The sequence below is a fragment of the Neofelis nebulosa genome, chromosome 3, assembly GCF_028018385.1.
Source record: "Neofelis nebulosa isolate mNeoNeb1 chromosome 3, mNeoNeb1.pri, whole genome shotgun sequence".
Lineage (NCBI taxonomy): Eukaryota > Metazoa > Chordata > Mammalia > Carnivora > Felidae > Neofelis > Neofelis nebulosa.
The window spans coordinates 103,487,061-103,510,014 of NC_080784.1; the positions used below are offsets into that span (position 1 = coordinate 103,487,061).

The 22,954-nt window shown below is 34.8% G+C and overlaps 1 protein-coding gene across 10 annotated transcripts in view; it reads right to left on the bottom strand.

Annotated features, from left to right (window-relative positions):
* Window positions 1–22,954, bottom strand: part of BLTP1 (bridge-like lipid transfer protein family member 1) — a 215,204-nt gene that overhangs the window by 74,749 nt on the left and 117,501 nt on the right. For 9 of the 10 annotated variants that reach the window (XM_058721464.1, XM_058721470.1, XM_058721463.1 and 6 more), the window contains 10 exons: window positions 21,883–22,123; window positions 17,748–17,890; window positions 15,334–15,553; window positions 14,461–14,619; window positions 12,197–12,372; window positions 8,982–9,157; window positions 6,359–7,065; window positions 5,704–5,949; window positions 4,541–4,634; window positions 2,535–2,585 (listed from right to left, as the gene is read on the bottom strand). In XM_058721464.1, the coding sequence (XP_058577447.1) occupies window positions 2,535–2,585; window positions 4,541–4,634; window positions 5,704–5,949; window positions 6,359–7,065; window positions 8,982–9,157; window positions 12,197–12,372; window positions 14,461–14,619; window positions 15,334–15,553; window positions 17,748–17,890; window positions 21,883–22,123 (2,213 nt within the window). The remainder of the gene's footprint in view (window positions 1–2,534; window positions 2,586–4,540; window positions 4,635–5,703; window positions 5,950–6,358; window positions 7,066–8,981; window positions 9,158–12,196; window positions 12,373–14,460; window positions 14,620–15,333; window positions 15,554–17,747; window positions 17,891–21,882; window positions 22,124–22,954) is intronic. The other variant, XM_058721465.1, reaches the window with a different exon arrangement.

Below are 22,954 nucleotides of genomic sequence, written 5' to 3' on the forward strand. Positions count from 1 at the left end.
TATGAAGCAGTCTGATGTACACAATGGAAAGGTTCATGAACTGCACCATTAAAGGCCCAGTTAGTAAAATTATAGCTTTATATATAATTATATTTATAATATAAATATTATCTTTCACGTGGGCAAGGGATTCTTGACAATAATTTAATAATTATTAAGTTATTTTTGATATTAAGTAATTAAATTATAACCAATTATAAATACATTAAATTATAAAATTATTGAATAACTTAATGATTTTTAATTTAGCAAAACAACACATAAAACAAATTTCATATTAACCACAGTTTGGTTCACATTCATTTATCTCTACTTAGGCTGTAGAGGATTTATTGAGAATTTATTTATAGTCTCAAGGATCTAACAAATCAATTAATCACATTTAACTTCTATTAAAATAAACCTCGAGAAGTATAACAATGGCTCTATCAGAGGTGCTGATTATTTACAGACAGTGAAATCCAAGTATTATATAAAATTCAAGAATGATTACTAGAGAACTATATTGCTTTCTTCTACAAAGGCAACTATTTCTCAGATACTCTCACTGACTAGAAAAAAAAAAGTTATCTACAAAATTGGTCTAGCCAGCATGAGAGAAAACTCTGGGAAACTGACTACTTACTGAATGGAATATTTTCTTAAATATTATAATAAATAAAGCTACTTTTATCATCAATGAGATTTTATTTTAAATTTAATTTCAACATAAGCCAGAACACTCAGATGGTGCTAAAATGCAAATGGCTTTCTACTTGTGAACAGCAACCATCTACTGAATTAAACTAAAACACAAAAAAATGTGTCTTGTTATCATGATAGTAAAATTCTACACCTATCTGACTTTCAATTATATAAGTACATATAACCATATATAAGCACATGTAGAACACTGGAATTTCACTTGTGCAGCAAAAGAAAGAGTAGAAACTTAATGGAGCTGAATGCTCTCCTATTGAGGATCCTACTATGATATTTCCAGTGAAAGTTCTGATGTTAAGGACTTCAGGTGTTCTGTGTTGTTCAATGCCAGAGGGCCCCGTTCACAATGCAGTCTATGTAAATGATGCCCCCATTTACAGTGTGAGTGGTGTTCTTCTAAGCTGGACAACATGATAGACTTATCCTGATCAAACTGAGCCAAAAAACTGTAGAGGATGTCTGATTAACTCCAGTCAAACTACATGTTAAAGACATAAGAAGACCCAGAATGAAGACCTGAAATGAGCTGTCTATTCATAATTTTAATTCTTGAAGAGGGTTGTCACTTAAGCTAGGTCATATAATATATATAAAACTTTTAAACAAGAAAGAAGTGGTCAAAATCTCTCTAAAGAGAAGACTATAAAAACTTGTAGCACGCGAGGCATGCCTCATATACATAAAAAATTCATGGCAAATGACCAAGGAATCTTGTTAAAGAATTCATTGGAAAAAAAAAAAAAAAGAATTAATTGACAATGGCAGTCTACCTTTACAAGGTTCTGATAGATCCACTGTGACAGCTACAACGACCACAGTGCCTAATGAGGCAAGGACTTTTTCCTCATCTTCCGTTATTTCCTGAGTCCAGGCTATAGGGTCTTAAATGCAGGCCCCATCCTTGTCTTTCCAACAGGCTGAGTGAATAATTTGAGGATTTACTTTGGGGCTTCATTATCTCTACTCTATCTCCACCCCTATGTAAGACTCATGTAATAATTACTTAAAGCACCCAGGGGGCGCTTGGCTGGCTCAGTCGGTTAAGTGTCTGACTTCGGTTCAGGTCACAAACTCACTTTCTCGAGTTTGAGCCCCGCTTCGTGCTCTGTGCTGACAGCTCAGAGCCTGGAGCCTGCTTCGGATTCTGTGTCTCCCTCTTTCTCTCTCTGTCCCTCCCCTGCTCGCACTCTGTCTGTATCTCTCTCAAAGATAGATAGATAGATAGATAGATAGATAGATAGATAGATAGATAGAAAGATAGATAGATAAAAACACCAACTAGATATCAGATATACATGGGTCAAATCAAGCCACTCAAAATACAAAAGTACATATACTGAAAACCATACATAAAATCTGTCAACAGAGTAGTAAATTCTCTTCACCTTAAAAGCAAAATTATAAAGTTGAGATGTGTAGATGTTTTCATACATTAATGTTTTAATAATTATTTTTGCAATTAGTGAAAACTCTTTTGCAAGTGAAATTTTTTAGTTTCTATTATCACATCAAACCTTAAGAAAGATTTATGATAATATAAATTTTAACAATGAGGCATCTTAAAAAAGCACAATCAACACATAACTACAGTGTTAAAATCTTTCACCAACAAAATAATGTGTGAATTACCAAAAGGTAGCTCTTACCTCTTTATGTTTGTTCCTTGAATGTCAGTAAGCTTTAATCTATAAAAGGATCTACATTAAAGCTACAAAATAAAAACTAACTACATACATTCACAGCCATGCAGATAATCTAAAGTATTTCTTTTAAACTATTGAATATTATGTTAATCAGAAAGCCCATGGGGGAAAAAAAGTAATAGGACATACAGAAACTCTTGTTTGGCTGTGCTTGTAGGAGATGTAGGAAAATCCTCCAGTCTACAGATGAAGATTCAAGAGAAAGCAGGAAAACAAAAAGGAAGCAAATAAACATTCATACATAAATTAGTTACAGTATGACCAATCATCTGGACTTTACTTATTTCCCACATTAAAATTTTTCCCTCACAGAAACTTTTCAACTTTTTAAGTTTCATTTCCCTTTAATTGAAATCAGAAATGAACAGCAAAGAATAAATCGAGAAAGTCTTAAAACTACTATAGTTTGGCAGTGAACAGTAACTTTTATTTTTCAAAAAAAAAAAGTTGAGGCATCTTGCCTTTTTTTCCTAAAGGCAAGAAATATAGCTATATAATAATTCTTTTAAAAATCTCTTTTATAAATACTATGTACTAGTAAAAATACTAAATACTTTTGTAAGTCTAGAGGCTATTTGAAGCCCTTAAGAGATAACAGAGACAAAAGGTTCAGGAAGCTAGAGTAAATAAAACACCTGAGACAACTGAAGAAATTTGTTTTATTTGCTGCACTGGTTAAAGTAAACCATGGTACTTTAAATTTAGAGCCAGTAAAGGAATCCTGGAACTGAAGGTCTGTAATGACATTTAGCAGCAGCACAGGTTCAGACAACTCTTCTTGCGGACTATAGGATTTTAAGCATTTTAGGCAAACACTTTTATCTCTCTGAATCTCAATTTATTGTTCTGTAAAGTGGGATAAAACCACCCCAGTTCACAGGACTGTGACTAGGATTAAATAAAATAATCTATGTGAGGCTCCTGGTTCACAGTAGCTACTTGTTAAGATTGCAATTACTACATCATAAGACCCCTTACCCCACACTGAATGATCAGAAAAGATCTTGTCTGTCATAACTACTGGAATTTCCTGGTCTTTCTAGACTGCTTAGGAAATGCAATCTGGACCACTTAGGCAGCTATAATATAGAAATATACTTTTTGGTTCTTGATTTACAGATCCAAACTACTCCAGCAAGCCTTGTACATCCATTTCAAGGAAATGTTCTCCAAGACCGTTATCACATTACCCATGTGTAAAATAAGAATAGAACTGTAACTCATCAATACATGATTAATATTTAATTTTCATAAAGCTGAACAAAATCCTCTATTTAGTCAGTATTTAGCATGACAGATTTACTATAAGATGATAGAACATTAAGTAGTTATAATATTTAGAAAGAACAAATTCTCAAAATCTGACTTAAATTATCAAAGCATAGTTTGTTGTTACAGCATAAAGCTGCTCCACTGAGAAGTTAAGAATTAAGGTATACTCCCAAGTGTATGAACAAAGTCAACACTTAAATATACTGATAATAGATTAATGATCTGAATATATTGTATATAAAGGTAATCATTATCAGAACAATTCTGAACAGACCCAAAAGCAGAACTTATAAAGAAAAAGGTTAAGAGCAAAGAATCAAAAGAAAAGTGATATGGTATGGTATACCCACTATAAAAAGTTTACCTATATTATTACAAGAGTCTTATAGGCTTTCTAGTGTTAAATTCTTTAAGTGAAAAAAATGGCAAGACACAGTTTTCAAACCCAGCACGAATTTGAGTGATAATTACTTAACATAAAATCAAGAGACAGTTTATATTCTTTGACTAAAATTTTGTTTTAACTATTTGAATCATGTGAGTTTTTGCAGGTTGTATGTCTAACTGAAATTTGTGTTGTAATCATTTTTTCTTGTTAGACATTCTTACAACGTACAAGGAGTCAGTTTTTTGGAGGGGTGGGGGTGAGGAGTAGCACACCAATTGTAAAATGGGAAAAAAGTATTTTTTTGAAAACATTTCATGCGGTGATATCCTTAATGACAAAAATCACAGTATCTGGGAACATAATGTATATAAATCTCAAAACTCAGCAGGTATGGAATTCATCCAGTGAATTTTAAGTTTCCTATACTATAAAACTAAACAAGTTTAAGAAAAGAATGAAAAAATGACACACTTACTGTATATTTGGTGTAATCCCTTCAAGCAGCACAATATTAACCCCACCAATATGAGCAGTGGCACATGTCTCAGTCATCTTTTGATGTAAAACATCTTAAATGTAAGAAAAAAGAATTATATGATTTCTGGAAATAATTGTACTTTGTATTAAAATTGCATTTTATTCATATAATATGCTCAATGATGAGAGATAATTTAAAAGTTTCGGGGCGCCTGGGTGGCTTGGTCGGTTAAGCATCCGACTTCGGCTCAGGTCATGATCTCACGGTCCGTGGGTTCGAGCCCCGCATCGGGCTCTGTGCTGACAGCTCAGAGCCTGGAGCCTGCTTCAGATCCTGTGTCTCCCTCTCTCTGTGACCCTCCCCCGTCCATGCTCTGTCTCTCTCTGTCTCAAAAATAAATAAACGTTAAAAAAAAATAAAAAATAAAAAAAAAAAAAGTTTTATGTATAATAAAATTTAAATTACTTCAGAACTACTTTTAAAAACCTTTTAGTGAAGGTTTTTATTTTTTTCCTTTGAGAGCAAGAGAGCGTGAGCAGGGGAGGGGCAGAGGGAGAGGGACAGAGACGATCTTAAACAGCCTCCATGCCCAGTGTGGAGCACGACATGGGGCTCAATCTCATGACCATGAGACAATAATCTAGGCCGAAATGCTTAACTGACTGAGCCACCCAGGCACCTCAAAGTTTTTATTTCTATGTACTCATACATACATATTATATGTCAAAACTAGAAATAATGCTAAATACACAGTTCAATATGCCATTCGTGTATTAAAGAGCCTAATGGCTATTGATTTATTTATTTATAGATTTATTTTTTAAGCAGGCTCCAAGCCCAATGTGGGGCTTGAACTCACAATCCTGGGATCAAGAGTTGGATGCTCTACGGACTGAGTCAGCCAGGCACCCCTAGCCTTATGACATTTTAAGTCTCAGAAGTAATACTTAGTGCAGAAAACTTGGAAAATTAAAAAAGAATAGGAACAGAAACTATATAAACTGGCACTCTTGATCCATATAAATGGGAAAGTTCATTTTCTGAAAAAAAAGAAAAGAAAAGAAAAGAAAAAAAAGAAAAGTTGCCAACTAGAAATTTCGGAGAGATGGCATTGGCTTTTTTCAGAAGAGCAGGACTACAGTGTTAGGACATCGTCATACCTTTCATTTTTTCCTTAAGTGTAAAGCTGCCATGAATCCTCTTCAGCTCTGATTCCATTGTTAGCCCACCAATGTCTGCCTCCAGGTGTGTGCGGTTCACCATGCCAATCCCAAACACGATTAGAGTAACATGCTGAGGTTCAGAAGTTACCAAGCTACGTTTCCTCTGTGTCTTAGTCAAACTGTTATTGTCTTGTTCATTCTCAAACACAACTTTACATGTTGGCTCTGTAGGGCTCCGAACTCCTTTATAAATAAACAAAAACATACAGATTTAGCTATGAAAACTGTGACATGGAAGGACACTCCAAACATCATCTTACCTTTCTTCACATGCCAAACCAGCCTTCTTCTTCACCAAAATGATTTTTTAACGTTTTCAACAATTTCCGATCATCACATTGAAAATAAATAATAGAGTCAGATATTGGAAAGTAGGTATATCTCAATCTTTAAGACCATATTGTATCAGGGTAGAAAGGACGGGAAATGGGAAGGCAAATTATCTGACTGCCATTACTATTTTTTTTCCATGGGTGATTGCCAGGTCTTTGGCATTTCAATGATCTACTTATAACATTGAGAAAGCACCTATCTGTTTAAGTATTATTGCTACTCTAAAAAGAAATTTTTTTAATATTAAAATATTCATTACCTGCTGGTCCAAATGTTTCTGAAGATTTTTCCAATATTCCTGTTGGATCAGAGATAAGGGAATAGAAGTTAAGTAATTTATACATATTCTGCCAGCACTCAGCTGAAGGCTCACTTTGTTCTGACACTGTGATTGAATCGGAGTCATCCATATGAATAGTCATATGGTCCACCACATCTTTTGAACCTTTCCTGGACACTTTGGAAGTTCTTCTTTCAGATCTTCCTAACGAATTTTTGTTTCGAGATTCCTTTTTGTTATTTTCATTGTTGGTCCGTTTGTTCTTTGCATTGTTTACTCTATTGCCACCATTCAGACTTCCTCTAGAACTGCGGCTGAAGTCAGATGAGCGAAAATCCCGATGTTTTCTGGTTTTGAAGGTGGGTGTTGGGGAAGCTGATCCAGCTGTGTATCTGCTAAGTTTAATGTCAGTCTGAGTGGCTTTGATGTCATCTATCATGGTACTAAATTGATGAATAAGACGAACCAAAGCCATATCTACATGCTGGCTTATTGACTGACAAGAAATTGTAAAGTTGCAGTGAAAGGTATTATAATAACGCTTGTTGAGATCATGAAAAGAAAGAGCACTGGTAGAGTTCTGAGGGGTGCAAACGGACTTTTCCATTACAACAGCACTGATGCTAAAGGTTTCCAACATTAATGCTGGTTTGAACTCAAGTGGAGGAAGATTCACATGACCTTGCCTAAAAATGGAGAAAAAAAAAAGAAAAAATGGCAAGGTTTTATTTCCTTTTTTCCAGAGCTGCACAATCTTTATTAGTTTATTAGCAAAAAATCTCCAAGGCAAAACACGTTATAAGCCATTTAGATAATTTTAAGCAAGAGCTCAAGTTATTATTCACTAGGCCAATTTTTTATAAGTTGGAAAATTCGTCTTCTCCCTGGATCTTATTCCACAACTGACTAGTTAAAATCAAATTTATGTTAATTATTTCAGTGAAGTAATAAAACCTTTTTTCTTACCAATGTGATAATGCACCCCAATGGTATTGGAATTTAAAGTTAATTATAGGTCGATTAGGGTACCTCCCTTAGCCAACCTCTCCCCACCTCTGTTAAATATATTATTTACATATTTAATCTCATTTCATTTAATTTTTTTAAAATTTTTATTTATTTTTGAGAGAGAGAGAGAGACAGAGCGTGAGCAGGGGAGGGGCAGAGAGAGAGGGAGACACAGAATCAGAAGCAGGCTCTAGACTCTGAGCTGTCAGCACAGAGCCCGACGCAGGGCTCAAACCCACAGACCGTGAGATCATGACCTGAGCTGAAGTCAGACACTTAACCGACTGAGCCACCCAGGTGTCCCTCCCCACTAATCTTAATAATCATTAAGGTCACTTTGTGGTGCTTCAGCTTGCACAGTCATTGTTATGATACCACTCTACTGTGAAAAGCAAGGACTGTCCTATATTTAATAGAAAAGACAATGCAATTTCCATATTCCTGTGTCATTAGAAAATCCTTAGATATCTAGACCTGAAACAAAATTTAAGAAAGCTATATTTTTCTATTAATAAATTTCCATAGGGGTGCCTGGGTGGCTCAGTTGGTTAAGCGTCCAACTTCAGCTCAGGTCATAATCTAGCGGTTTGTGAGTTCGAGCCCTGCATCAGGCTCAGTGCTGACAGCTTAGAACCTGGAGCCTGCTTCAGATTCTGTGTCTCCGTCTCTCTCTGCCCTTCCCCCACTCACGCTCTCTCTCTCTCTCTCTCTCAAAAATAAACACTAAAAAAAAAAAAAAAAATCTAAAAAAAAATTTCATAAAAATGTTTAAACTGATTTTGTCAAATTATTTAAAATTTTAAATAGAATATTTCATATGGAAAACATTTTTCATTTAGTCATATATTGGATACATGGGCATTTTGCTTTTTTTAGTGCATTTTACTTTTAATTTACCACCCTGCAAAAACACAAATTGGATCAAACCAAGAATGTTGCAAAACTTGTCACAAATGCCATGTGTGTCCATATTCTATGATTCCTATATCCATTAGCGAGACCCACTCAAAGTAAAATTCCAAGTTCACAAAAGATTAGTCAAATCTTTAGTGAGCATAATATTTCCTATTCAAGCAGTAAAGAAATTGAAGAAACTATCTCTGATAATATAAAGAATGAAAGTAAAAGGTAGTTCTTCACTTTCACCATGCTACATTCAGCATTCTTATGTATTTGTTTCCAATGGCTATACTTTAAATATAACTTCTACTCTGTATCCAATAGAAAATACTAAAAGTTTACGCAAAGTTAGTAATAATTGTAAGTAAAATATATAAAATTACAATGTATAAGACCATAAAAATCAACTACTGCAATAGTAAACACATTCTGAGTATATATACAGCAAATGTACTTTGGCTAACCCACATACATGTGCTAACATGGTACAAAACTACGCCTAAAAATAGGCCTCCTCATCTATAAAATCAACAGGTTATTAAAATAAGTCTGTTTTTGACAAGTGGAAATTACCTTCTCATTATTAAGATATTAAAAATAGTTTCTCATTAGCATAGAGGAAAACAAAGTTAAAAAAAAAGGTATTATAACCTATATACAAAATTTTACACAAAAAGATCAATAAACAAGACACCTTCTTGCTCTTTTGCCTTTTCTCTCTTTGGCTGTGTCTGAATCCACAATATCTGCTCTAAGGCAGTCCAAAGTCCCTGAAAATGAAAGGTGTTCTCCAAAGTACATTCGGTAGCAGAGTGGCATTGCATCCTGTGACTGAATCCCTGTATGACTCAGAAGAGGTTTAAAAACAACCTGGAAGACATAACACATTCATTAATTAGCTTAACTTATAATCCATCATTTACTGTGGCTTTTTTCTTATCCTAACTGAATACATATATTATTATCACAGTGTGAAGCAAAAAAAGGCAGGGGGCGGGGGGTGGGGGGGGAACTTGTACAAAAAATGTTAAGCTCTAATTTTACTTAAAACTTAACAGTATTTTTGAACACCTCTTGTGTGCCACTCATTTTCAAGTTAATCACAAGGAAGAACATTTCTCCATCCTGCCTGAGTGTCTGAAAGTACAAGGAAAATAAAATTGTGAACTAGTTTAAATTATTCTACTTCCTGTTTTTAAAAATGGCATGTATACTGTGTTTCCATAAAAATGTGGTATATTAGAATAGCTTATCAACATCTATGTTAATATAAAAATGTTTCATATGTTATATTATGAATATCTGACCTATTTTTAAATGGTATCACTTGGTTATAACAGTCATTTAATATTTATTTCCTGACAAAAAACTTCCTTTATATTTTAAGTACTACACATGCTTATAGAAATACATCACTCTGATTAAATGTCTTGTTAACTTATGTTGTAGTCATGAAGAGCTAACTCAAACAGAAGCAACTAATTTGTTTAGTAGTTGATTACTATAATCAATTTACTTATTCTCTGTTGCATGGTTCCTTTCCCTCCTTCCACATCTAAAATATAGGTGCTATCTATGGGGCGCCTGGGTGGCTCAGTTGGTTAAGCATCTGACTTCAGCTCATGGGTTCAAGCCCCATGAGTCCCTGAAAATGGGACTCAGTTCATGGGTTCAAGCCCCACATCGGGCTGACAGCTGACAGGTCAGAGCCTGGAGCTGGCTTCAGATTGTGACTCCCTTTCTTTCTGCCCCTCCCCCACCTCCATTCACGTGTGCTCTCTCTCTCTCAAAAATAAACATTAATTTTTTAAGTAAAATAAAATATAGGTGCTACCCAGTGCTTTCCATGGCCCTCCCCTAACCCTTTCAACTGTACACTCTCCTTTAGTGATCTTTTCCTGAAAGTTAAATATTATTATTAAAATGGACAAGTGCAATTTATGTATTAAGACTCAAGTCTACATGTTCAATTACCTCTAGGACATCTCATTTGTTTGTGCTTGGGAAGAAAGGCTACTCTTCTAAGGACTAAAGAACTAGAACAGAGAATTCAAACAGTTCTACTGTAGATTGGAACTTTGGGGATAAATTTCTTCTCCCTTTTATACTTGCTTGGGATATTCTTTCTTGCCTTTACTCTTGGATTTGCTCGTTCATTCTAAAGGAAAAACTCTACCCTCTTCAAGGTTCAAACCACCTTCTTTCCTAATCTTTGTCATTTATTTATGGCTCCATACCTCTCAAAAACTTTGATTCCAGAAACCTTGATTATTTTCTCCTGTTTCTTTTCAATCCCAATTTATAATCCTGAATGACTTCTTTGACCATGAAGATAACCAACACTTCAGTACAAAGTTATATGACTTCCTTTTCCCCTATAATCTTGCTTAATTTCATTTCACCAACTTCCTAGATTGTTTATTATATCTTATCACCACATTTTTCTTGTTATATCTGCTTTGGATCAATGATCTTCTACTCCTATAGCTGAGCTGCTAGGAACAATGAGAGGAGATGATATAATTGCATTCATCGCTACCCTAACACTAACCTAAACTCTTAACCAGGCCCTCAGCACTATCTGACAATCTTTTTAGGGTGTCTGTTTGGTAAGCTCTCTTCCATATTCACTCCAACGTTTACACATATCTAAATTACCTTACAGAGTTTTTTACCATATTATTTAATATTCATGTTTCTAGTAGATTTTAGAGTCTATAAAACAATATAGTTATCTCTAAAAATATGTATTGAATACTAATAAATACAATTAATGTATTCTATAGGCCAAAACAACAACAAAATTATTTCTTTTCCCCCTCTCCATTAAAAAAGAAAATGAAGACCCTAAAAACTAGTCTAATGTACTGGAGAAGTAAATCTCAGGAAAATTTTAAAGTGCCTGACACATTTCTTAACATAAATTACCTTCTACTGTAAGAGAAAATTGAAGCTACCAATTTGCAAACTTACCTGTATAGCTGTGAACTGTCTTTATTGCCTTCTCAGTTTCTCAGAGGAAATTCTCAGAGGACAAAAGTATTTTTTTATGTCTAAAACATCTCTCTCTATAAATGACTGTAAATTCCAACACTCCTCATCCCTCTCTGAATCTTGCTCTATCAGTTTACTCTTCTTTTTTCTTCTTCTGATCAGGACCTTCCTAATTCCTCCTAAGTATCTATGCTTGAGTCTCTCTCATCCTGAAAAAATAACACCTCTTAATAGCCACGGTCTCACTCGCCTACTTGCCTTGTGATCCTTCAAACCAAAATAGTCAAAGGATTTTGCTGTCCACTCCTATCTTTAATCAATTAAATAAAGACCTCCAGAATATTTTACCATCACTTTATCAAAGTCACAACCATCTATGTTAAAAGCCTCATTTACCACTGCATGAACTATTTCAATAACTCATTTTTTTCACCTATAGTTCTCTACTTCAATCCATTAACACATTGCTACCATATAATATTTCTTCTACATGTACAGTTCTAGTCACTTTATTCCTTGCTTTAAAATCTTCAGTGCCTCCCAACTGCTCACTCAATAAAGTCTTAACATAGCACTTAATATAGCCTTCTATATGACGTGGTTAAATTTAGCTTTCTAGTCATGTGTTTTAGTCAATTTGTATCTCCAAATAACAAAGATGTTACTGTATGAGACTAATAACTATATACCACTCTTCTGTTTAATGAACATCTACAAGTGCTAAATTTGCATTTATAATTAACCCATGTACTTTTAAAAGGTTCCTCCTTTTTTTGCATGAAGGCTTTAGGCAGAGAAGCACAGAAAAAAAGATTTGCCCTAGAATTTCCAAGGTGCACATGACTTGGTGGTTCCAGCTGTTTAGTACCATCTAATGAGGGATTACTATAATTATGGAAAAAGAGACTGGCTCACCTGTGCATCAGCAAGCTGCACAGCAGGAAACCCTTGGTTGGCTTCTTCTACACCTGCCACATCATCCTGACTAGTGCTATGCTGAGAATGCGTTCCATCCAAAGTATTCTGGTCGCTAGATAAGACAGTGTTGAAATCTGAAGCTGAGGGTATCGTAGGAAGATTGGGTGCAACACCTAACAGAGTAAATGTTCAAAAATAAAACTTAAGTTGTGAGGAAATAAAAACAACTTAAAGGGCACAGCAAAGTAAACTTATGAAGTCTGTATTATAGTAGTATTACCAGACCATCTTAATTGAATGAAGAAAAAAAAAAAAAAAACAGCACTTTTGGGTTATTTTAGAGGCATGATTTACTAATAAAAATGAAATCAAAGTATAATTTCAGAAAATATTAGTCTTCCTCATACATGAAGTCTGTATTAGAACCAGTCAGTCCACAGTACAGAATTTTATGGCTAAAATATCTTTGAAAAGCATTTGATACTCCCTCAGCTTTGCACTGAGGCGCAGTCATAGGTAGCAGTAGGATAAAAGCAATGGGTGTCACAGAGTCCCACATATAAATTTCTTCCCAACTATGCTTTCCTGAGGCAAAAGAAAAATAAAATGACACTATTTCTTTTCCTATGTACTCCCTTTACCCTTTAGCTCCCCAGGCAAAAGACCCACGCATGCTAAAGAGGAAATGTTCTTTTCTGGTTTTCTTAAAATTTCAACTGCACAGTAGTGAGACTAGTTTTAGAAAAGTACTGAGAGCTGGTGGAAGCATCATCCTTCTTTCTTCTTCAACCAAGAGCCAATGCTAAGAACTGGAATGTAGTCATAATTAGAATCGGTTCCAGGTTCAAAAGTACGCCACACACCAGCAAAAACAAAACAAACAAAACAAAAAACCAAAAACTAAAGTCATGTTTCAACCACATTTCATAATTTCCTATTTTCTATATGAACAGAATTTGTTAGCAATGCAAATTGCTGTTACATGGATTAACTTCAGCTGCCCTCTGTAACTAGGACCAAAGCCTATTTCACAGCCTTTAAAAAAAAATTTTTACAAGAAAATAATACATGCATCTAATAAATTTGGGAAAACACCCCCAAAAAAGAAAAAAAGTAGAAAATGAAGGGTGCGGGGCGCCTGGGTGGCACAGTTGGTTAAGCGTCCGACTTCAGCCAGGTCACGATCTCACGGTCCGTGAGTTCGAGCCCCGCGTCAGGCTCTGGGCTGATGGCTCGGAGCCTGGAGCCTGTTTCCGATTCTGTGTCTCCCTCTCTCTCTGACCCTCCCCCATTCATGCTCTGTCTCTCTCTGCCCCAAAAATAAATTTAAAAACGTTGAAAAAAAAAAAAAAAGAAAATGAAGGGTGGCACCTCTTCTGTTTCTGGAGATAGCCACCAATATTTCTTTGTGAATTCCCTGCCAGTCTTCTTACTATTTACACACACTCTTTTAAAATTAACAAACTGCCAGGGTTTCTGGGTGGCTCACTTAAGCATCTGACTTTTGATCTTGGTTCAGGTCATGATCTCATGGTTCGTGAGTTCAAGCCCTCCATCGGTCTCTGTATTGACAGCATGGAGCCTGCTTGGGATTCTCTCTCTCTGCCTCTCTTCCTGCCGCCCCTCCCCAACTCATGCACATGCACACATGCTCGCTCTCTCTCTCTCTCTCTCTCTCTCTGTCAGTCTCTCTCAGAATAAATAAAATTTAAAAATAAATAAATAAAACTAAAATAAAAATAAAATAAAATAAAATAAGTTGCCCTCGTTTCCTCCTCAAGGGCAAGAATCTTATTTTAATTCCTCTTAGTACTCGTTTAGATTTTAATTAAATATTTTAATTAAATACTTAATTACTAAAAAGAGTAAAAGAATGCTAGTTATTATTTCTCTGAGGAACGTGAATAAACTAAAAATATTTTTCTGTATTGTAGGTACATTATGCCATATACTTTGCATGTTTTCATTTACTGCCTTTTGGTATTTAGAAAATTAAACCAGCCACATTAACTGGACATTTTAAACTCTTTAAATTATATACAATCTCACATTTGACATATTTGTCTTTCCACAAGAACACCAAGTGACAGCTTACGATTCTCTTAACTTGATATTAACAAAAACATTTCATAAATGGGAAAATTTCAACTAAACACTATTAAACATTTCAGATTTTCTGACTATTCCTTGAAAAACAGGATTTTGCTAAAATTTATGTATGCACCTTAGACAGTTAAGCAAAATAACACGTAGCTCAATACCTGTTGGAAGGCTGTTATGTGCAGACTTTGTAACAGGAGATTCCTGTACCACACTTCCACGATTACCAACAGCATTTGACATCCAATTATAGAAACTCACAGAAGACGGCTCAGATAGCAAGGGATGTTCGGATAACATATCAGTGGCCATTGTATTTCCTGAAAATAAAGTTTTATTGTTTATTATTTATGTATTACTTACATACTAAGGAAGCATAAAATATGATTTATGTAATTAATTTTTATTTTATTTTATTTTATTTTAAATTTTTTTTTTCAACGTTTTTATTTATTTTTGGGACAGAGAGAGACAGAGCATGAACGGGGGAGGGTCAGAGAGAGAGGGAGACACAGAATCGGAAACAGGCTCCAGGCTCCGAGCCATCAGCCCAGAGCCTGACGCGGGGCTCGAACTCACGGACCGCGAGATCGTGACCTGGCTGAAGTCGGACGCTTAACCGACTGTGCCACCCAGGCGCCCCTGTAATTAATTTTTAAAAGTCAGGTTAAATTGTCTTTTGCAGATGTTTTCAAACTCACTGCATGATGTTGGTATTTAGATATTAAGGCATTAATAAATAAGTTATTTTTAATATAACAAGAAGAAATGCACCGCTAGCTGGTTTTGACATACCATGACTAGGTTGACAGTAATGTCAAATGCTGCAATTTAGAAATACAAATTAAAGGCATGAAGACACCAAAAGTTACAAAGAGAAGAGTTTCCCAAAATATTTTTTCAAAGATTTCTATGTGTCATACATAGATAGATTAGTTATGCAACCAAAGTATAAATCAAAATAAACTTAAGTCCTGTTTGTTTTTAATTCTTGCATAGAAGTAAACTTGTAATTGTCTAAACTAAGCATGTACCTGTTCTTGTTAGGGAGCTGCTTTTTACAGCTGCACTACTTCTTTGAGGGGTCCCTTCCAGGAGGTTGTGCAGGCTTGGGAAGCTTCCAGTCAGATAGCTGAGTAGGCTCTCCTTCCTTGGACTCTCCTTAACTGGCATCCCAGCACGTCCAACATGTACTGGAGAATCTGTGGCAGTGTCTCCACTGGTATAGCTCAAAGAATGATATGGGTGAATGCCCTGCAAAAGGAACAACACAGGGCTCTTTCTTTCTTATGTATGTAACAATGACTGCTAATAACTGCAACTACTACTACTGTTGCTATTACTGCTAGTTACTATTCACGTTAATACCAACACAGATTGTGCCTACTAGGACTACGGTGAATCTCAAGTATATGTAAAAATGTTTTAAAACGTTATAGTACAATGCAAAGAACAGCCTTTATTATTTTAACAAGGAATTATTAACTCCCTTTGAAATCTGAAGAGTGTGTCTTGTGGCAAGATTTCTATACTGAAATTCTTAATACTGTAGTACTTTTCTTGGTACCCTGATAATGAAAAACTGTGAGAGATTCTCTGTAGAGTTCTAATATGTCAAAAACAATTTTCAGAAATTCTCTGAGGAAAATAAAAAGTTACAGAACTGCCCATCTCTATTTGCTCTGTCACATCTAAGATTAGAATTTCAGGTCAGTATAAAATAGTACAAGAAAAGCCTATAAAAGAAGAGATCTGAAACAAAGCACTGCAATTCAATTCTCTGGAGGATTTTTATGATCCATAAACAAAGGACTGTTTGTGGAGAAAGGAAAAATCATCAACCAAAAAAAACCCTGAAACTAAGGAGTTGAGAGTTTAAAAGTATCCTCCTTCTAACTATGCTGTAGAAATAGAGTAAGCCTAATATTCCAAACTTAACAAATGTATACCAATCATTGAATTGTTTAATTAAAAGAGCAATATGTACACAGAATGAAGACTTTAAAAGCACAAAAAGATTATTCAATAAAAAGTATCCCCTCACTCCAGTCTACTATATCCCTTCCCCCAAAGGTACTATTTCTTATCCTTCTTTAAATAATTTATGACTGTACAAGCACATACACATATTTATCCTTTTTTTTTAACACACAGATACACATTATCCCATATTTTGTGTTTACTTTAATCCAGCACTCTGGTGACCATTCCATATCCACTTAGAGATCTCCTTTATCTTTTAAACACAATTTTTTAAGTCTTCATAGTATACATCTGTATCAGGGTACACTAGTTTATTAGTCCTCTAATGATTAGTCATTTATGTTTCTTCTATTATTTTCCTATGATAAACAGTGTTGTAAAAACATTATTGGATGTGTGTCTTTGAATTATTAGAACATCCATTTCTTTAGAATGAATTCCTGGACATGAACATACTGGGTAAGAGAAGATCACATTTTAAGTTTTGATACAAATTGTCATATTATTCTTCCAAGAGGTTGTGCCAGTTTACACTCCCACCAGTAGTGTAGGAGAGTGTCTGTTTTCTCATCTTCACCAACAATATACACTATTCAAATGTTTTACTGTTTTCAATCTGACAGGTGGAAATGGAAATCTCATTTTAATTTACATTTCTTTAATTGTAAGAGGGTACATATTCACATATGTATATACATTTCTATGTGAACTGCCCATATACCATTTTTCCATTTGGTTTTGCTCTTTTTTCCTAATGATTAGAAAAAGATCTTTATATATATGAGGAAATTAGTCCTTTGTCATTTGTCTATTTTGTTTATGATACATTATTTTTTTCTGTGTAGAAACTTTATATTTTAATATAAGCAAAATTATCACCTTTTACCTTATGGATTCTGGGTATTAATATAAGTCTATACCTAGATTTTCAAAGAAAGCTAATATATTAACTGTCGTTTTCGTTGCTCAGAAAAGGAAACTAACAAAAAATACATAGCCCATGACAACAACAAATAACTTACATTCTTACTATGTGCCAGGTATTATTCTAAGCATTTTCCATATATTACAGCTATTTCTTACATTGACTTTCTGGAAAAAGTTATTACTGTAATCTCCATCAGACAGATAACGAAACAGACACACAGTACAGGTAACTTGTTCAGTCACAAAGCAACTGAGTGGCAGAGGCAGAATTGAAACCAAGGCTGTCTGGCTCCCAAGGTGGTCCAGCTCAACAGTGTAAATAAATTCATAAAATAGCCTAACTCTAACTGTATATTAAATTACTAATCATGTTAATTTCACCATAAGGATATTTATTATTATTGAATTATTAATTACTGAATATAGAAATACTATTTGAAGATTTAAATTTAAATACCTAGTATTTGAATTTGAGATATCAAAAATTTAGATCTTCTCTAGAAGACTACTCTAACTAAAAATAGTAATAATAATGTACCTTTATTTTTAATGCAGAGTCACTATGAGTATGAGTCTTAGAAAGTTTCCTCATTATTTCAGCTCCAGTTACAGGTCCAGAACTACCAGGTGGAGGCCGGTTGGCTGTTCCTTCTAGCAGCATTGTGTGCTCACTGACTGTGGCTGAAATAGTGCAAAAGAATATGTAGGCTATAGGTTATTAGACATTTTCTTGAAACATCAACACCTAGTGGTGTAACTACACTCAACTTTACATATGCCTTGAATAAATAAATTAATTAAATTTCCTTGAAATTAATTGTGGAATAAACTATAATATTAATTCACATTTTTCTTTTACTCTCCCAACCCCAATCTTCTCATTCATCTTAAAAAAGGAACAAATAACTTCTATTCAGTGCCTCCACAGGCCACCCAAATGGTATAGAGATAAAAAAACAATTCAACTAAGCTGCAAATACATAATCTTCAGATTAACCTAGGCATTTGAAGATAACTAATTAGAAGAGATGTTTATTACACTATTCTTCCAATTTTCAGGTAGACTTGAAATCCAGCCTATTATTCATAGCATATTCACTTTTAAATATAAAGTTTTTTTAAAAACAACAACAAAAAACCTGGGTAAAGATTTTTTTCCAAATTTTTATTTAAATTTTAGTTAGTTAACATACAGTGTACTATTGGTTTCAGGAGCGTAATTTAGTGATTCATCACTTACATATAACATCCAGTGCTCATCGTAAAAAGTACCCTCCTTAATGCCCATCACCCATTTAGCCCATTCTCCCCACCCATTTCACTCCATTCACCCTCAGTTTGTTCACTATAGTTAAGAGTCTCTTAGGGTTTACTTCCCTCTTTATTTTTTCTTCCTCTATGTTCATCTGCTTTGTTTCTTAAATTCCACATATGAGTGAAATCATATGGTATTTGTCTTTCTCTGACTGGCTTATTTTGCTTAGCATAATAAACTCTACTTCCATACATGTTGTTGTAAATGGCAAGATTTCATTCTTCATGATGGTTGAGTAAAATTCCATTGTATATATATACCACATCTTTATCCATTCATCAGCTGATGGACATTTGGACTCTTCCAATAGTTCGGCTATTGTTGATAATGCTGCTATAAACATCAGGGTACATGTACCCCTTCGAATCTGTAGTGCTATTGCTTGGGTTGTAGGGTAGTTCTATTTTTAACTTTTTGAGGAACCTCCACACTGTCTTCCACAGTGGTTGCACCAGTTTGCATTCCCACCAATAGTGCAAGAGGGTTTCCCTTTCTCCACATCCTCACCAACATCTGTTGTTTCTTCTGTTGTTAATTTTAGCCATTCTAACAGGTGAGAAGTGGTATGTCATCATGGTTTTGATTTGTTATTTCCCTGATGATGAGTGATGTTGAGCATCTTTTCATGTGTCTGTTAGCCATCTGGATGTCTTCTTTGAAAAAATGTCTATTGGGGCGCCTGGGTGGCGCAGTCGGTTAAGCGTCCGACTTCAGCCAGGTCACGATCTCACGGTCCGTGAGTTCGAGCCCCGCGTCAGGCTCTGGGCTGATGGCTCGGAGCCTGGAGCCTGTTTCGGATTCTGTGTCTCCCTCTCTCTCTGCCCCTCTCCCGTTCATGCTCTGTCTCTCTCTGTCCCAAAAATAAATAAAAAACGTTGGGAAAAAAAAAAATTTTTAAATAAAAAAAAAGAAAAAATGTCTATTATCTGTTTTTTCAGTGTGAAGTTTGATCAGTTCTGTATAGATTTTGGATACTAACCTTTTATCAGATATGTCATTTGCAAATGTCTTCTCCCATTCTATAAGCTACCTTTTTATTTTGGTGATTGTTTCCTTTGTTGTGTAAAAGCTTTTCATTTTGCTGAGATCCCAATAGTTCATTTTTGCTTTTGTTTCCCTTGTCTCTAGTGACATCTCTAGTAAGAAGTTGCTCCAGCCAACGTCAAAAAGATTGCTGCCTGTTCTCTTCTCTAGGATTTTGATGGTTTCCTGTCTCACCTTTAGGTCTTTCATGCATTTTGAATTTATTTTTGTGTATGGTGTAAGAAAGTGGTCCAGGTTCATTCTTCTGCATGTTGCTGTCCAGGTTTCCCAACACCGTTTGTTAAAGAGACTGTCTTTTCCCCATTGGATAGTCTTTCCTGCTTTGTTGAAGATTAGTTGGCCATATAGTTGTGGGTCCCTTTCTTGGTTTTCTATTCTGTCCCATTGATCTAAGTGTCTGCTTTTGTGCCAGTACCATACTGTCTTGATGATTATAGCTTTTTAATATAGCTTTAAGTCTGGAATCGTGATGCTTCCAGCTCTCCTTTTCTTTTTCAGGATTGCTTTGGCTGTTCAGGGTCTTTTGTGTTTCCATACAAATTTTAGGATTATTTATTCTAGTATTTTATTCTAGATGGCGGTGGTATTTTGATAGGGATTGCATTAAATACACAGATTGCTTTGGGTAGTATTGCCATTTTAACAATACTTATTCTTCCAATTCATGAGCATGGGATGCTTTTCCATTTCTTTGTGTCCTCTTCAATTTCCTTCATATGTGTTCTACAGTTCTCAGAGTACAGATCTCTTGACTCTTTAGTTAGGTTTATTCATAGGTATCTTACGGTTTCCGGAGCAACTTTGGAGACTGATCCCTTGATTTCTTTTTCTGCTGTGTTATTATTGGTGTATAGAAATGCAACCGATTTCTGTACACAAATTTTGTGTCCTGAACTTTGCTGAATTCATGTGTTCTAGCAATTTTTTTGGTGGAGTCTTTCAGATTTTCTACATAGCATACCATGTCATCTGCAAATAGTGAAAGTTTGACTTCTTCATGGCTGATTTGGACGCTTTTTATTTCCTTTGGTTGTCTGATTGCTGAGGCTAAGATTTCCAGTACTATGTTAAATAGTAATGGTGAGAGTGGACACCTCTGTTTTGTTCCTGACCTTAGAGGAAAAGCTCTCAGTTTTCCTCATTAAGGATGGTATTAGCTGTGGGTCTTTGTATATGCCCTTTATGATGTTGAGGTATGTTCCATCTATACCTACTTTATTGAGGGTTTTTATCAGGAACAGATGCTATATTTTGTCAAATGCTTTTTCTGAATCCATTGAAAGGGTCATGGTTCTTACCCTTTCTTTTATTAATGTGGTGTATCACATTGATTGATTTGCAAATATTGAACCACCCCTGCAGCCCAGGATTAAATCCCACTTGATAATGGTAAATAATTCCTTTAAGGTACTTCTGGATTTGATTTGCTAGTATCTTGTTGAGAATTTTTGCATCTGGGTTCATCAGGGATATTGACCTGTAATTCTCCTTTTTAGTGGGATCCTTGTCTGGTTTTGGATCAAGGTAATGCTTGGCCTGGCAGAATGAGTTTGGAAGTTTTCCTCCATTCATATTTTCTGGAATAGTTTGAGAAGACTAGGTATCAAATCTTGTTTAAATGTCTGGTAGAATTTGAGAAGCCATCTGGCCCTGGACTTTTGTTTGTTGGGAGATTTTTGATATATCAATGTTCTGAAAGCTCTAATTTTAAGGCTACTGTCCTTTTCCATGGTACTTGTAATATTTTTTTCAAAATATTATATGATAATTCAGTATAATTGAAAATGACATGTCATGATAACAAAAGAAAACCTCTGAAAAAGCATTAAAGTGTGCACATATAATTTTGAAAAGCATATCTACTGTCTGTGTTCTGGCACAGCCATTATGATGATAAAATTACAGGCTGAAAGCATGACTCTAAACATTACATAAATACATAATCAACCAGGCACCAGGTAAAATTCAAAGGCTTCTTTAAAAGACTATGTCATAGACAAGACAATGAACAAATACAAATGTGAATTTTAAAAGAAACTTAATGTGCTTCACGCAAAACATTCTAGCTATGGAAAAATGTCTGTTATTGTACTGGATAGATTAGGAGAAGTCTATCGTATTTTATGAAATTAAATATAAAACTCAAAAGTCAGTATAAAAATTCCAATATTATCATCATTTATTTGGACTAATACAAATCATACTTATGTAATTAAGCCATGACAATTTCAAATTTTGGCACACAAATGATTAAAATTATCACATATACTATGTTACGAAGGTATAATATCTAACTAAAATATTTACAGATTACCTGCATCAAATTCAAATTCTGCTCCATCAGCACTGGTGTCACTTTGAAGACCACCTCCATTGTCCAGCCCAAGTCCATCTTCATGTTCGTGATCCACAGCTGATTGAGGTTTGAGGGGCTGAGCTGGTCGATGTAAGCTAACTCCTTTAAAGGCTGGTGTCACCACAATAAACTTCATCCACTGCCTTGCCAGTGCAACTAAACCTTTCTTTAAAGTTACCAAAGCAGGAAGTCCATCACTCTGTAACAATAATGATTTAATAGTAAGTTACTATTTAAGTGCTTTGCATACATTTATTCATTTAAACCCCATAACTCCCATTTAGAGATGAAGAAGCTAGAATTTATGTGATATAATCTGTTCAAGGTTACAAAAGAGATCATTTCAAACTGACTATAGAACTCATTCTTTAAATACAACATTGTATCTTTCTGTCATAACACATTACCAGGTGAATAAGAAGCTAAACATGAGGCACAAAATTGGGATTCTCCTTAAGAAGCATTCAGTCTACTGTACCTTTTTTACTCAATTGAGGAAATCAAATGTATTCTGAGCTACCTGGAATATTCATTAAACAAATAGAATGAAATTATTCCCTTCAAAGATTAGGTAACCACCACTATTTTAACATTAAAAATAAATAAATTACTATGGTTAAATGCTGAACACAGTTGAATTTGTAACTGCTTTCAAAGTTAAAGGTATTATCAGTAACAATTACATAATTTAGAATATACTTTATTCCACATGATGATGATTTTAAGAAAGAAAATTTGGCTAATTCCTAATTTCCTAAGAGGAAAACATCCAACTCCTCTCCATCCCCTTTCTTGTAATTCCTTGTGTTGGGAGAAATGCTCTGATTGAAGACAGACATTTATTAGACAGCAGAAATCACCTCACTTGCTTTCTGAGCAACATCAGATCTCTTAGCCTGTCCTTTAATTCTTAGACCATCTTGTGCTTCTTCCTCTTACATATAAAGCATATCTTGGCAAAGCATCCATACATAAGAAATGCCTGGTGGCATTTCAGTTCCAGTGTCTCTGCCTATGAGTAGATGGGCAA